The following is a 13,308-nucleotide window of genomic DNA, read 5'->3' on the forward strand; positions in this document are numbered from 1 at the left end:
TTGCATGAGCTGTCCAGTTTTCTCAATGCCATTTGTTGAAGAGACTTTTTCCTGTTGCATATTCTTTACTCCTTTGTCAAAGATTAATTGACTATATAACTATAGGTTTATTTGTATGTTTTCTGTCCTGTTCCATTAATGTATGTCTCTATTTTTATGCCAGTATCATACTGTTTTTTCTTTTTTTACTTTAATCTCCACATCAAACATAGGGCTCAAACTCATGACCCTGAGATCAAGAGTGGCATGCTCTTCTGACTAAGCCAGCCAAGTGCCCCAGAATCATACTGTTTTGATTACTACAACTTCTGTAATATAATTTGAAGTCTGGAATTATGAGACCTCCAGTTTTGTTTTTCTTTTCCAAGATTGCTTTGGCTATTCAGTATTTTTTGTGGTTTCATGCAAATTTTAGGATTGTTTGTTCTAACTCTGTGAAAAATACTGTTGGAATTTTGATAGGGATTGCATTATATCTGTAGATTGCTTTGGGTAGTATAGACATTTTAATAATATTTGTTCTTCCAATCCATGAATGGGGAATATCTTTATATTTCTTTGTGTTGTCTTCAGTTTCTTCAGTTTCAGTGCTTTATAATTTTCAGAGTACAGATCTTTCATCTCTTTGGTTAAGTTTTTTTCTAAGTATTTTATTATTTTTGGTGCAACTGAATCAAATGTATTTTTTAAATTGTTAATAGCTCCAAAGAATATAAACGAATGGGAACAAAGTCTTTTGTAGCAATTAGAGGGCAGTATGAGGTACTGGTAGGAAGAATGTAGACTTCAGAGCCAGATAGACATGGATTCCATTTCCTGCTTCTGTCTCCCCATGCTAGTTGTAACTAACACCTTGGACAAAGTCCTTTACTTCTCTTAGCCCCATTTTCCCTATCTGGAAAATAAAAGATAATGCTTAACTGTTAGATTTGTGGGTAAGAACAAATAATGTTAGTACTTAACCCAATGTCTGACATGTACTAAGTATTCAACAAAGGTTATTAGCACCTTTCCACTTTTCCTAGTTAAACATATGAAGCACTGAAAATGTGACTATTAATTGGGTTTCTTTATATTAAATCTCATTTTATTAAATGAAAAAAATATTTCCCTTCTTTTATGTTTAACTGTACAGTGCCAGAACGGTTTCTTTGTCTTGGGTATACAAGAAAACAAGATGTGCTTTAAGGTCTGATGAAACATTAAACATAGAGGTCTCCATTAAACCAAGTTATTTCTATTCCTAGTTCAAATGTTGACTATTCCAAGTTTAAAAGTTAAAACCTACCATATTATAAGTACCTTTTCATTAAAAATGTTCTTATTTCACAGAATACACTTACTTCACACTCAAAGTTCTCAGATTTTCTTTTTTCTCCTTTAAAATGTTTATTATATTAATGAGATTTATTATAGTTTAATGAGGTTTTAGGGAACTTAATTTACCAAACATCACCTTTTCTTTTTTTAACATTTTCTAAACTTTAACATAAATATTTCTTGAATTTGAGATTTCAGGGAATATAATCCTATACATTATTTACTGTTTAAAATTCCATTTACTGAGAATAATGGATACATTAATTAGATCTATCCAAAATGACAGAGGCAGTTACTCAGATACCATGTAACATAACAAGTCTGTGTACAAGTAACTTTTTTCCATTAATGATTCCTTTCACTCTTGTGGTTTTTCCTTCTAGATAACTATGATTAAGCACCTTAGAAAGTTGAGGTAATTTCTTCCTGTTTATTTTTCTTAAAGCAAAGCCAGCCAGCACAAGCCTCTCCAAGTAGAAGACAACCTGGGAATAGTGAACGTAAACGAAAGGAACCTCGAGAAAAAGATAAAGAGAAAGAAAAGGACAAAAATAGCTGTGTCATTTTGTAACAAGTGTTGGATTCTGTTGGATGCATCTATATGTCTTGAGAAACAAAACCACAGGAGGAAAGGAAGAAAAACCGATAAATACCGTCTGTGCCTGATTTCCCAATGGATTTTGTTCATGTTTTTCAGGGGAAAGGTTGTTAACTTAGTTACAATCAGACTTTTTCAAGTCACACAGTACACTCTTTATGAGCTGGAGTTTCATGTTACAAGTTGGAAATGCTGTGTGTTATCATTCATGAAAGATACTGCACTTGTAGCCAAATAAGCAAATCACAGCAAATTTTGTGTCATAGTGACATTCATAACTCATATCAGTTAGTAAGCTATTTTATCTTCTGTTCTAACAATGAATAGAGGTAACTTATTTTGTCTGATTCCTTCCTGAAATCTAAATATTAGCACAATAGTTTCTGAAATTAATTTTTACAATGTTAAATTATGATCTAATTCAAGAGAAACCAGGGATTTAATATAGGGATGTAAAAAGAAAAAACAAAAACAAACAACAAAAGAACCAAGACAAAAAATAACAGAAATAAATTGCCCTTAATCCTGTATTGGACTAGTTCAGCCCTTGAACAGCTTTACCTTTCTTTAGGAATGTACATTTTAGATATTATCTTGAGAACTGATAATGGAGTTTGGGTTTAATTTAGATAGAAAAAACAATTTGTATTTCTTTTCCAATAGCAAAGAATTGCATAACAGTAATACTCATTCTATCAAAATCAGATATTAATGACTTTGTAGTGTTGTGAAATTTTGAGGAATTTTGAAATCTTTATATAGGTAACTTGTACTACAGTTACTATTTATTGACAGTGTGATAACTGAGTATAAGAAGGAAACCACAGTGGATGCTAGGCCTTGTAAATATGGGTTGTAGAAAAACAGTTCAGTGTCTACCTTTTTCTAGAATTACCTTGAACCTTAAAATTTAAATCATGTTTATTTGCTGGAAAATTAAGTATACTTATTAAAGCCAACAAAAAAGCACATTTCTGAAAGGAAGTTAGAAATAATCTCTGAGATTAGTGAAAAGGCATTAATAAAAATCTGTTTGAAAAATAGATAAGACTTAGGAGGTAAAAGCAATCAGATTTTTTTTTAACTTATGGGAACCAAATAGACCTATAACATCTTATAGTGTTTATAGGATTCAGAAAGAAATATTTATTGAACTTTATTATGAGGCAACACATTTTTTCCTGTATTTCTACTATCCTTAATAGTCCTTTTTATATGCTTTATATTTAAAAGTTTGTTTTAGTTATTTTTGAAGAGACTATTGCTGCTCCAAGTAGTTACGTGATTTACATTCTAAGCCTCAGTAAATTTGTTTAAGAGCTTCTTAATCTAACCTGAGCATCCACTTGGAGAATGTTCTTGGGATCTAGGGTGACAATAGACTACTAAAAACTGTGGTCTAGAGTTCTTAAGCTATGTCCTTAATATTCTCCATGATCCAAGACCATTTATAGGATGGGTCTATATATAAAAATACAAAGTAAAGTCTTATTTATGGAAGGAATTATTCTAAGGGAAAAATCCAGGGTCAAGCTGTATCTTTTATGTCATGTCCTTCTGTATTGCATGTGTAGTTATGTTATACCATTTGTTTACTCCTTCAGATTTCCCATGCTAGCATGATAAATCATCAGAGAACCTGTTTGGGGTATAAAACTTTGATATAGAATATTTGGTGAGTCTCTAGTTAATAACCTAGAATATGTGTACATTGGTAAAATAATCAGATGTACTACAGAATTCTCTGTTGGCTCAAGCAGGTTGACCTTAGGCCAAGTTTACTCTTGATACCACTCTATTGGTTGAAGGAGGAAACTCAAACCTCAGGGTTTGTTTTTCCTAGAATAGATAGTAGTGACAGTGCACTATATTTTAATAAGAAAAAGCAAAACAGCAAACCCTGAGAAATTTTAAAAAGCATATTTGAGGCATATTTTTCCATAATTATATACTTATCTATTTATTACCCTTGAGAAATATATGTGTAAAAGTTATTGTTCTGTTATTTGTTACTATCTTCTTAATTTGTTCCAAAGATAATACTGCCATTCTGCATTCCCTCTGGAAGAAAAAAACTCACTCAAAACCAGCAGTGCTGCTATCAGATAAGTAGATGTCAATGTATACTTATAAAAAAATAACTTAAAAAATGTAATGTGTTTGTTAATTCAACCTTTTTTCTATGTAATATTTCCAAGTCAAACTTTCTTACATTCCTGGACTTCAGTTTGATATACCCAGAGTAATAATGATAAAATGTTTGCTTTGATTACTGTGAGGAAAAAATCAAACGTTCAGTTCTATTAAAACAGACTTCTTGGAGATAACTGGTTTTCCATCCTTGAAGGTTAGAGCTATTGTGTCTTTATTTTCTTATATTTTGCTCAAGGCAACAAATTATACATTCAGACGTTTCATTGCTGGTTTGGGTACATTGGAATTTGATAGTGGTATAGTCAAGTCTTTCCTTCAGTGTTTTGTAGTACTTGAAAATTGTTACATGAATTGCTAACAAGATAGAACTTAAACATTTTTGTTGTTAATCTTTATAGGCTAGATTAGGGACACGTTTGCATCAACCAGTCGCTGTTAGATTTAGCAAAACAGACATGAATGAGTCACTACACTTTCTTGTATTTTCAAAAGCTATTCCTTAAGTTTAGTGACCAGTCTTCCTTACGAATATGAAAATTGTCCTGATGTGTAATCCCATTGAATTAACAATGCTGTGATTTACAATAGGTTATCAACACTTAGAAGTATTTGTGTGTGTTTATCTGTGTGTTTCTGAAGCAAGGATCCGTTGATTTTTATTAACAAAAGAATCTGGGAACTTTCCCTCAAATTTAAGAATTACCATTTAAGAATATACACACATACATATGTACATACATACACTAAGCAGTTTGAGGCAGCTAAAATTGGCATTGGCTGCTTAGGGGTCCAGTGTGTTTAGGGGAAGTAACTTCTTCCATGTTTCAAGGTGTCATTTAGCAGTGGAATGAGGCATAGATTTAAGTTTAGGATTAGGTTTTGGAATATATTTTGTTTTAGTGTCTCATATTTCTAGTATTTGACAATTTATCCCATACTATGTTTCAAATTCTTCCTCATACTTCCTGATCTTAGCTTAATCAAACAAGTCAGTATCAGAGATTAGTTGACTGAACCATTAACCATTAACCATTTTGTACTTGCACAAAACCATAGTACTTTGTTTTTACTGAATCACCAGCTCAGGTCACTAAGAAAGATCTTGAGAGGAAAGAGGACTCGAAGTCAAATAGACATTTAAGGAAAGAATTGTTATAGTTCCTATATTAATGTTGGCATATGAAGTGGATATCGGTAAAGTCCTACTGGAGAAATATTCAAGGCAAGATTTTCCAGAATTATCCTCAAACTCATTTATTTAAAAAAAATTCTTTTAAGCAAAAAAGCAAATTGATTATTACATTTCATTTAATGTCCCATTAAATATACAAGTTTTTAAAATATAATGGAAAACTTAACAGGCTTTACCTATCATACAACACTTGGGCATACAACTTAAACTATCACTGTAAACTTACTAATGCTTGATAAAATAAGATGGAGGCATTAAAAATAGTACAAAATTTGTATTTTAAGGAAATACAAATGGGGAAATGTGGAAGTCTGAACTGTTTTAGGTCTAAAAAAATCTAGATTTTATCTTTCCAGGGGCAAACTTTCTGTGCCTCACTTTATTTTAAATATGTAAAAGATGCTCATTTTTTTAGTGCTTTATACTCCTGAATAAAGGACATAGTATAAGCTCAGAATATTACTTAAATAATAATAAATATTATAGTTTTTGTTCTTGAGTGTAGAGATCTTTTTCCCAATGACAATATTTCTTAAAAGTCAGTTTTTTAAATGCTGTTAAAATTTGTAGAATTACCTTGTCTTTGAGTATGGCATCATCTCTTCCCAAAGTGTATTTTATGGTTGCTTTTCTGTTCTAATCAAAGTTGAGAGGATTTTGAGAGTTTAAAAAGCATTTAAAGTCTGTTTTTCCCAGTATCTTTCATGTATCTAAATATTTTAGATTCTCTTTGCCTTTTCTCCATGGAACAAAGTACAGTGATATCAAGTTACTAATGCATATATGTAAAGTTTTGTGCATGGATGGAATTCATTTAGGTCTGTTAAATACTGTCATTTTTAGGGCTATTTGAATTATTTCTGTTTTTAGTATAAAATGTTATTTGATAATGTGCAGATTAATTCCTTTTAGAAAGTGACTAAAAATCAGAATCCTTCGGTCCTCTGAGAATATAGTGGTTTTTTATTTTGTTTTTTCTTTTTTTTACTGATATCCAAGATTTCCGTAGCTGCTGAGAAAATCTTATGAAGAACTGAGGTTTACTTCTCTGAAGTAACACTTTAAAACAAACTGAAGTTTAAAATCAAAGCCTTCTTGGCCAAAAAACTGCAAAACAGAGAAAATGGAGTCTGAGGGACGGATTGCAGGACCCAAGTAATTTTAACTTCTTTTGAAGATCTATCTAAATTTTAATTAACAAATATCTGTTACTTAATACCAGTATCTCTGCTATTAGAAATTAGAGTTTAATACATTGTGAATATGTGTATGTATTTTTACATAAAGTATCCTAGTTTCTAATTTCACTTTTCTGATTAAAAAAGTTAAACTCAAAAAACTAGGTCAAAGTTTTCAACAATAGCTGAACGATTACCAAGTTCTGCTTTGTCCTATTGTCCAGAGATTTAGACTTCTCTTCTTATAACTGGTATTTTTGAGAACATGGTACTATCCCAGATAAGGTATTGAAATACTATGGCAGAAATATAAAACCTAAACTATAAATCACTATAGATTTAAAAGACAAAAAGCTCTAGTATTATTCTATAATGTGTCTGTTTGATATTAATTTTAAGAATTTTTTTTGAATCACTTAATAATGTCATTAACTTAAAAAATTTCATACCCTTTCTCACTGTAATATCCTGTAGTTAAAGAATGCACAAAGCAAAACTCTTTTGAAGGTGATCCTGGCTTCTTTGGGTCTAGTGGTCACACCTTTAAATAGGAAGTCAGGAAACTGAAATGCCCATTTAAATTCCCAAATCAGTGACCTGTCCAAACGGACATTATCACTAAAATACCACCATAAAGTAGTTCTAACTAACAGTATGTTTAAAGACTAAGACTGGCATTTAATCTTTGAAGATGTCTGGTATTCTCAATTTTGTCAGTTTTTATTCCTTTTTACATCTTAGTTGTATGAGGTAATCATTTTTTTCCAGAGTACATGGGATATTATAGCTTTACAGATTTTTAAAGATGGGGATTTGAAAAATGGTTTTTGTTAAAAAGCAATTTTCCTCAATAAAATGACAACCACTGTTTTCACAGACCCACACATGACAAGTAGGACAATATGATAGAAGACTGATGTATGCTTGCTACACAACAGTCAGCAAAAGGGATAATCTTCACTTGTACCTGAAAGTCATCTCCTAAAGTTAGTGCATGTGAGTCTTTTTCCTTGAATTGTGCAGAATAATTGGATGTGGCCAGTTTCGGGGGGAATAGCAAGTGAAATAGTACCATGACTACAGAGCAAGTGATCTTGAAATGTAGTAAGAAGAAAAAAATTTTCTTCCTCCACTTTCATGTCCTACTACTGGGGTCAGGAAGTTGCTATGACATATCATAGATCTCTTGTGTTAGGCCAAGACTGGCCAATTGAAACAGAGTTCTTAAAGAGTTTAAATATATAGCGTATGAACGCTTGTTCTTTCCTCCTCCTTTTCTTTGCTATCTTAATGCCCTTTCTACTTCTAAATAATTCATTTTGCTCTATGACCAGCTTTAATTGCAATTTGAGAGTAATAGTGACCGTAGAGATGGATATAAAACAGCATTGAAATACATTTTTCAAGTGACACCTAAAAGTATCTACCCAACTTAGAATTGAACTGAATTTCTATGAAAGAAAATTAATTGGTTTTAAATGCTAATTATGTTTAAACTATTTAATTATAAAAACTATGTCTTAAACAAGGTTTGAAAGTTTCACTTTTGGAGAATATTCCTTTAAAAAAGGCATAGTGACCATAGATGGGAAAGTATAAAATATTTCTGACAGAATTATTCAGTATTATTCAACATTTAATTTCATGTTTGTTATTGTACCACAAGGATAGTGTCATTCTTGGATTAAAATGTTGGATTTTTTGTTAATGTACTTAAAACTGTAACCAGTGATAACACCTTTAGTATTTTTTATTATAGATTATATTTTATTTCAATAAACTTTGATATTTAGACCAAACAGCCTTTCTGCTATGTATATTCATCTCATTAAGGTACTTCTTACAAAGTGGGGAAATGGAGAGATGGGGAATTGACATACTGATTCACATTTATCTAAGATTAACTCTTAGATACTTGGACTAATTCTTGATTAAAGACAGATTTTTATCCATTTGAGGCAATGAACAACAACAAAAGAAACCTCTAAACCATACAATAGTTAACTACCTGATTCCAATGGTAGAGTCATTATATCTGATACTTTTACCCTCTTGGAAGACTAAGAAAGAGCTGAGAAAGGATTGCTTTATCTTTATACCAAGCCAACCCTAATGTAAAGTTTTTGTCCAACAATTTAATGTCCAAACTGGCTAATGTCTGACATCTCTATGAAAGTTTTCTTAGACACCACAGCCCTCTAAGCACAATTAATCATTACACATGTTTTGTTGACCTCCCCTTGTTATAGCACTTAAGCTAGATTGTGAACCTTTTAAGAACAGGAATCAAATCTTACTCATCTTGATTTTCTTGGCACATTACATGATCATTGGCACTTGAAATGAACTTGAATATCCATTTAGAGGAATTTTTAAAGATATCTATATTGTATAGTTATTGCTTGCTTATCCTTTACATAAGTAAATTGAATTACTGAATTGGTATTCTCCTATAGCATTAAAATTGTATAGGGATGCCTGGGTGGCTCAGTCAGTTAGGCCTCTGCCTTCAGCTCAGGATGATTCTGGGGTCCTGGGATGAGCCCCACATTGGGCTCCCTGCTCAGCAAGGAGCCTGCTTCGCCCTCTCCCTCTGCCCCTCCCCTCCTTGTGCTTTCTCTCTCTCTCAAATAAATGAAATCTTAAATAAATAAATAAATAAGTTACGTAGATAGAGGGAACTCAAATTCCTAATCCTTTATCCTGGCCCCTGATTTTCCTTGGCATCATCCTGCATTCTCCCAGAGTCAATGAAGAATGCTTAGGAAATAGTAGCTTCAACAAAACTAGACTAAGTGGCATGTTCTTCCCTTTTTCATACTTTCCCTTGCAGGGTCTCTTTCCTCACTATTATCCTATAAAGTAGCACCTATTAATTTGTTGGAACTGAGATTTAAAGCCAAGCAGTCTGACCCCAGAGACTGTGCTCACAAATATATCTGGAAGAGGACATAAAGGTCTAGGCCAGGTCTGTGTTCAAATTCTGACTTCAAATTCTGACTTTTGAAGTCACATCTGTTTCAAACCTGCAGAAATCTGAAAAATCAGGCCATTTTTGTACTCTCTAGTCTTAGAGCAAGTTAATACTACATAGACTGTTTTCTTACCTCTAAAATGTATACCTTGTTACAAAGTTTAACAATATTATATATAAAGTATAAGATACATAACAACCACTCAATAAATTGTAACAATTAATAATAGACTAGGGGAAACTTCTTTTTTTAACCAAGCCAAGAACTTTAAGAAGAAAGGCTTTAAGGAGTGTAAGAAGGCTACTTAAGCTTCAAAAGCAAACATATTTCTGTTCTCTCCAGATATAATGCTGATCCTGGTATAAGGGCTGAGACTGACCTGGACTCAGAATGATCCATAGTGAAAAATGTGCAACAGGCAAACTTAATACATAGAATAATAATGAATTCTAAAACTGCGGCATGTTCTCCTTGAAGACTAGTTTGGTTATTTATTTATCAAGAATAAAATATACCGGGAGACCCAGGCACCTAGACTTTAGAGGAAGGACCATATTTGAACTAAAGCTGTGACATTACATTTTAAAAGTAAGCACAAGTTGGGAGCAGAGGACAAAGAATCAACCAGACCAAAGTCAGCACCTTCAACAAAGTCAGGGTCAGGGAAGAAAAAATAATTCTCCTTCTATCCTTGTAAGTTCTTAGCTTGAGGCCCCTGTGACATAAGACAGATTAGTAAGAAAACAACATTAACATGTATACCTCATGTATACTTGGAAGCTAGGGAAAGATGCACCAACTCTCAGAATTTGCTTAGAATTCAGGCTTAAGATATTGTTATATATAATATATATATTATATTACATTATTATTCAGATAAAGATGAAAGAAGAATTAGCAGGGAGATCAGGTCAGGGGAAGTAACCAGGCAAAGTACAGTAAACAAAAGTAAGTTTTGTTTGGCATATTAAAATCTTTAAGTTGGTATCTTCTCCACTGAGAAGACTCTCATGATTTAGTCATTCTCTTTCTGAAATAAAGATTTCCTTTATAAATTTAAATTTCCATTATGAAAGGGTAATTTCTATTCTGTTTTCAGAACTCTTGTGTTTGCTGTTTCTCAAAATAATCAGTTCAAAATAATACAAAAGGCATATTTTGGGGTGGCATATTCTGTTAGCCTTCAGGCAACTCGAGCAAAGGCTGACACATTACCTTTAAAGAATTCTTTTTCTGTTTTTCTTTTTAAAGTAAGCTCTAGGCCAACAGTAGGGCTTGAACTCATGACCCCAAGACCAAGAATCTCAGGCTCTACTGATTGAGCCAGCCAGAGGCCTCTAATGAAGTCTTCATTGTTTGTCTGGACTGCCAGCTTTACTAAATAAGTCATTATAAATAAATGGTGATAAGGTAAATGAAATACAATAGCCCCTAAATCCTGGCATTCCACTGAATGTCCTAGTCCTTGGAACAGGGAGCTTATAAGTTACTACTAACTATTATAACAACCATACTCTACATTTATTAGGCTGTTACTACATATCAGACATTGCACTGTTTATCTTATTATTAATCCTCATAACAGTTTTAGGAGACCTATATTGTCAGTTAAAGGAACAGAAACTTGGAAGACCATGAGACTTTGCCAAAGGTCACTGCTACTGGCAATTTTGATACTTAAAACCTAACCTCTCCAACTCCAAAGATTGTTCTCTTACTTCAAAATTATGTTAGCAGTCACACATTTGCATGCCATTCTTGACTCCTTTAATGTGGAGAGTATCAGTCCTCGTAGACTTAAGTACCTGTTTAAGATGTAGGCTACCCTTGACAGAATCTGAATCTCAGCATAGGGAGACTACAGGAAATCCTTTAAGGTCCCATTCTGGGGGGCATCTGGGGGGCTCAGTGGGTTAAGCCTCTGCCTTTGGCTCAGGTCATGATCCCAGGGTCCTAGGATCAAGCTCCGCATCAGGCTTTCTGCTCAGCCGAGAGCCTGGCTCCCCCCTCTCTCTGTCTGTTCCTCTGCCTACTTACAATCTTTGTCTGTCAAATTAAAAAAATCTTAAAAATAAAGTCCCATTCTGGAACTAAGCATTTGAAACCTTGCCTCATCAGTGTTTTTGTTTTTTCTAGTTGGGGTGGCACTGGGGTACTAGATCATCCATTAAAAGGTCAAAGATTATGGCCTGAAATTTTCTGAAGCTTCTCTCTCTGTGCTTTTGATTTACCAAAAGAATAGTTTCTCTCAAATTGAAAAACTGCCGCTGTCTAGAGGTGGTTTATTCTGCAGATAGGATTCGGAGGCCAAATTAAAACATACCTTGTTTGGGACCCCTGGGTGGCTCAGTTGGTTAAGCAGCTGCCTTCAGCTCAGGTCATGATCCCAGCGTCCTGGGATCGAGTCCCACATCGGGCTCCTTGCTCAGCAGGGAGCCTGCTTCTGCCTCTGCCTGCCATTCTGTCTGCCTGTGCTCGCTCTCTCCCCCTCTCTCTCTCTGATAAATAAATAAAATCTTTTAAAAAAAAAAACATACCTTGTTTGTATTTAATCACTGCCTTTTAGATTTATACCCCTTTATAATAAAGACTTAACTCCACAAAATTTAGTATGTTTTTGCATACCTAATGTATTCTAATGACTGTGTTCCGTATTAAGCCACTTCTTATATTTCTGAAATTTCTACCTACATTTCAGGTATCCAGTCAAAAATTTAAATCTGGGATCAATAAGATTTCTAGATGTCATGGTGTTATTCTTACAGTTAGGTCTGTGATCCATTTCAACTTAATTTTTCTTTTTTTTACTGAATAAATTTGATGTGTAACATTGTGTACGTTTACAGTGAACAGCATGTTTATACATTTATATATTATGATTGCCACCATAATGCTATTTATCACATTACATATTGTATAATAGTATTGTCTGTAGCCATTGCACTGTGTATTAGATATGTAAGTCTTATTTCCCACTTGTTAAAGTTTGTACCCTTAGACTATCACTCTTACCCCTGTCCTCTGATAACCACCATTTTATTTTGTTTTCTACATGTTTAATTTTTTTTAGATAAAACATAAGTGGTATCAAACAGTACTTGTCATCCTTTTATTTATTTCACTTAGCATGATGTGCTCAGGATCCATCCATGTTGTCACAAATAGAATGATACCTTCTTCATGGCCAATTAATATTTTATTTTGTTTATGTACCACATCTTTTTTATGCATTTATCTGTTGATAGGCATTTGGGTTGTTTCCGTAGCTTGGCTATGGTTATGTATAAAAGGTTGTGTATAACAGTGTGATAAACATGGGAGTGCATTCATGTTGTCAAAATCTTCTTTTCAGTTCCTTTGGGTATATGCCCAAAAGAGGAATTCCTGGATTATATGGTAGACCTATCTTTAAGTTTTTAAAGAACCTCTATATTGTTTTCCATAGTTTTTTGCCAATTTACACTTCTACCAATAATGTATAAGGCTTCCCTTTTCACCACATCCTTGCCAACACCTGTTGTCTCTTGTCTTCTTAATGATGGCCATTTATTTTAAAAAGATATATTAATTTGAGAGTGAGAGAGAGAGGGTGGGGGTGGGCAAGGGAGAGAGAGAATCCCAAGCAGACTCTACGCTGAGCCTGACTTGGGGATCCATCCCATGACCTTGAGATCACAACATGAGCCCAAACCACAATTCAGATGCTTAACCGACTGTACCATACAGGTGTCCCTTGATGACAGCCATTCTAACATATATGAGGTGATATTTCTTTGTGGTTTTGATTTGCATTTCTCTGATGATTAGACATGTTGGCCGATTTTACAATGTGTCTGTTGGCAAGTCTGATGATGTTTTTTGAAGAAATGTCTAAATAGTTCTGCCCATTTT

General features: G+C 33.4%; 1 protein-coding gene across 2 annotated transcripts in view; it reads left to right on the top strand.

Annotated features, from left to right (window-relative positions):
* MINDY2 (MINDY lysine 48 deubiquitinase 2) overlaps positions 1-8,241 on the top strand; it is a 74,773-nt gene extending 66,532 nt beyond the window's left edge. For both annotated transcript variants that reach the window (XM_032342681.1, XM_032342679.1), the window contains one exon: positions 1,766-8,241. In XM_032342681.1, the coding sequence (XP_032198572.1) occupies positions 1,766-1,891 (126 nt within the window). In that variant the 3' untranslated portion in view covers positions 1,892-8,241. The remainder of the gene's footprint in view (positions 1-1,765) is intronic.
* Positions 8,242-13,308: the final 5,067 nt, after the last annotated feature.

Source organism: Mustela erminea, chromosome 5 (genome assembly GCF_009829155.1).
Source record: "Mustela erminea isolate mMusErm1 chromosome 5, mMusErm1.Pri, whole genome shotgun sequence".
Classification (NCBI taxonomy): domain Eukaryota; kingdom Metazoa; phylum Chordata; class Mammalia; order Carnivora; family Mustelidae; genus Mustela; species Mustela erminea.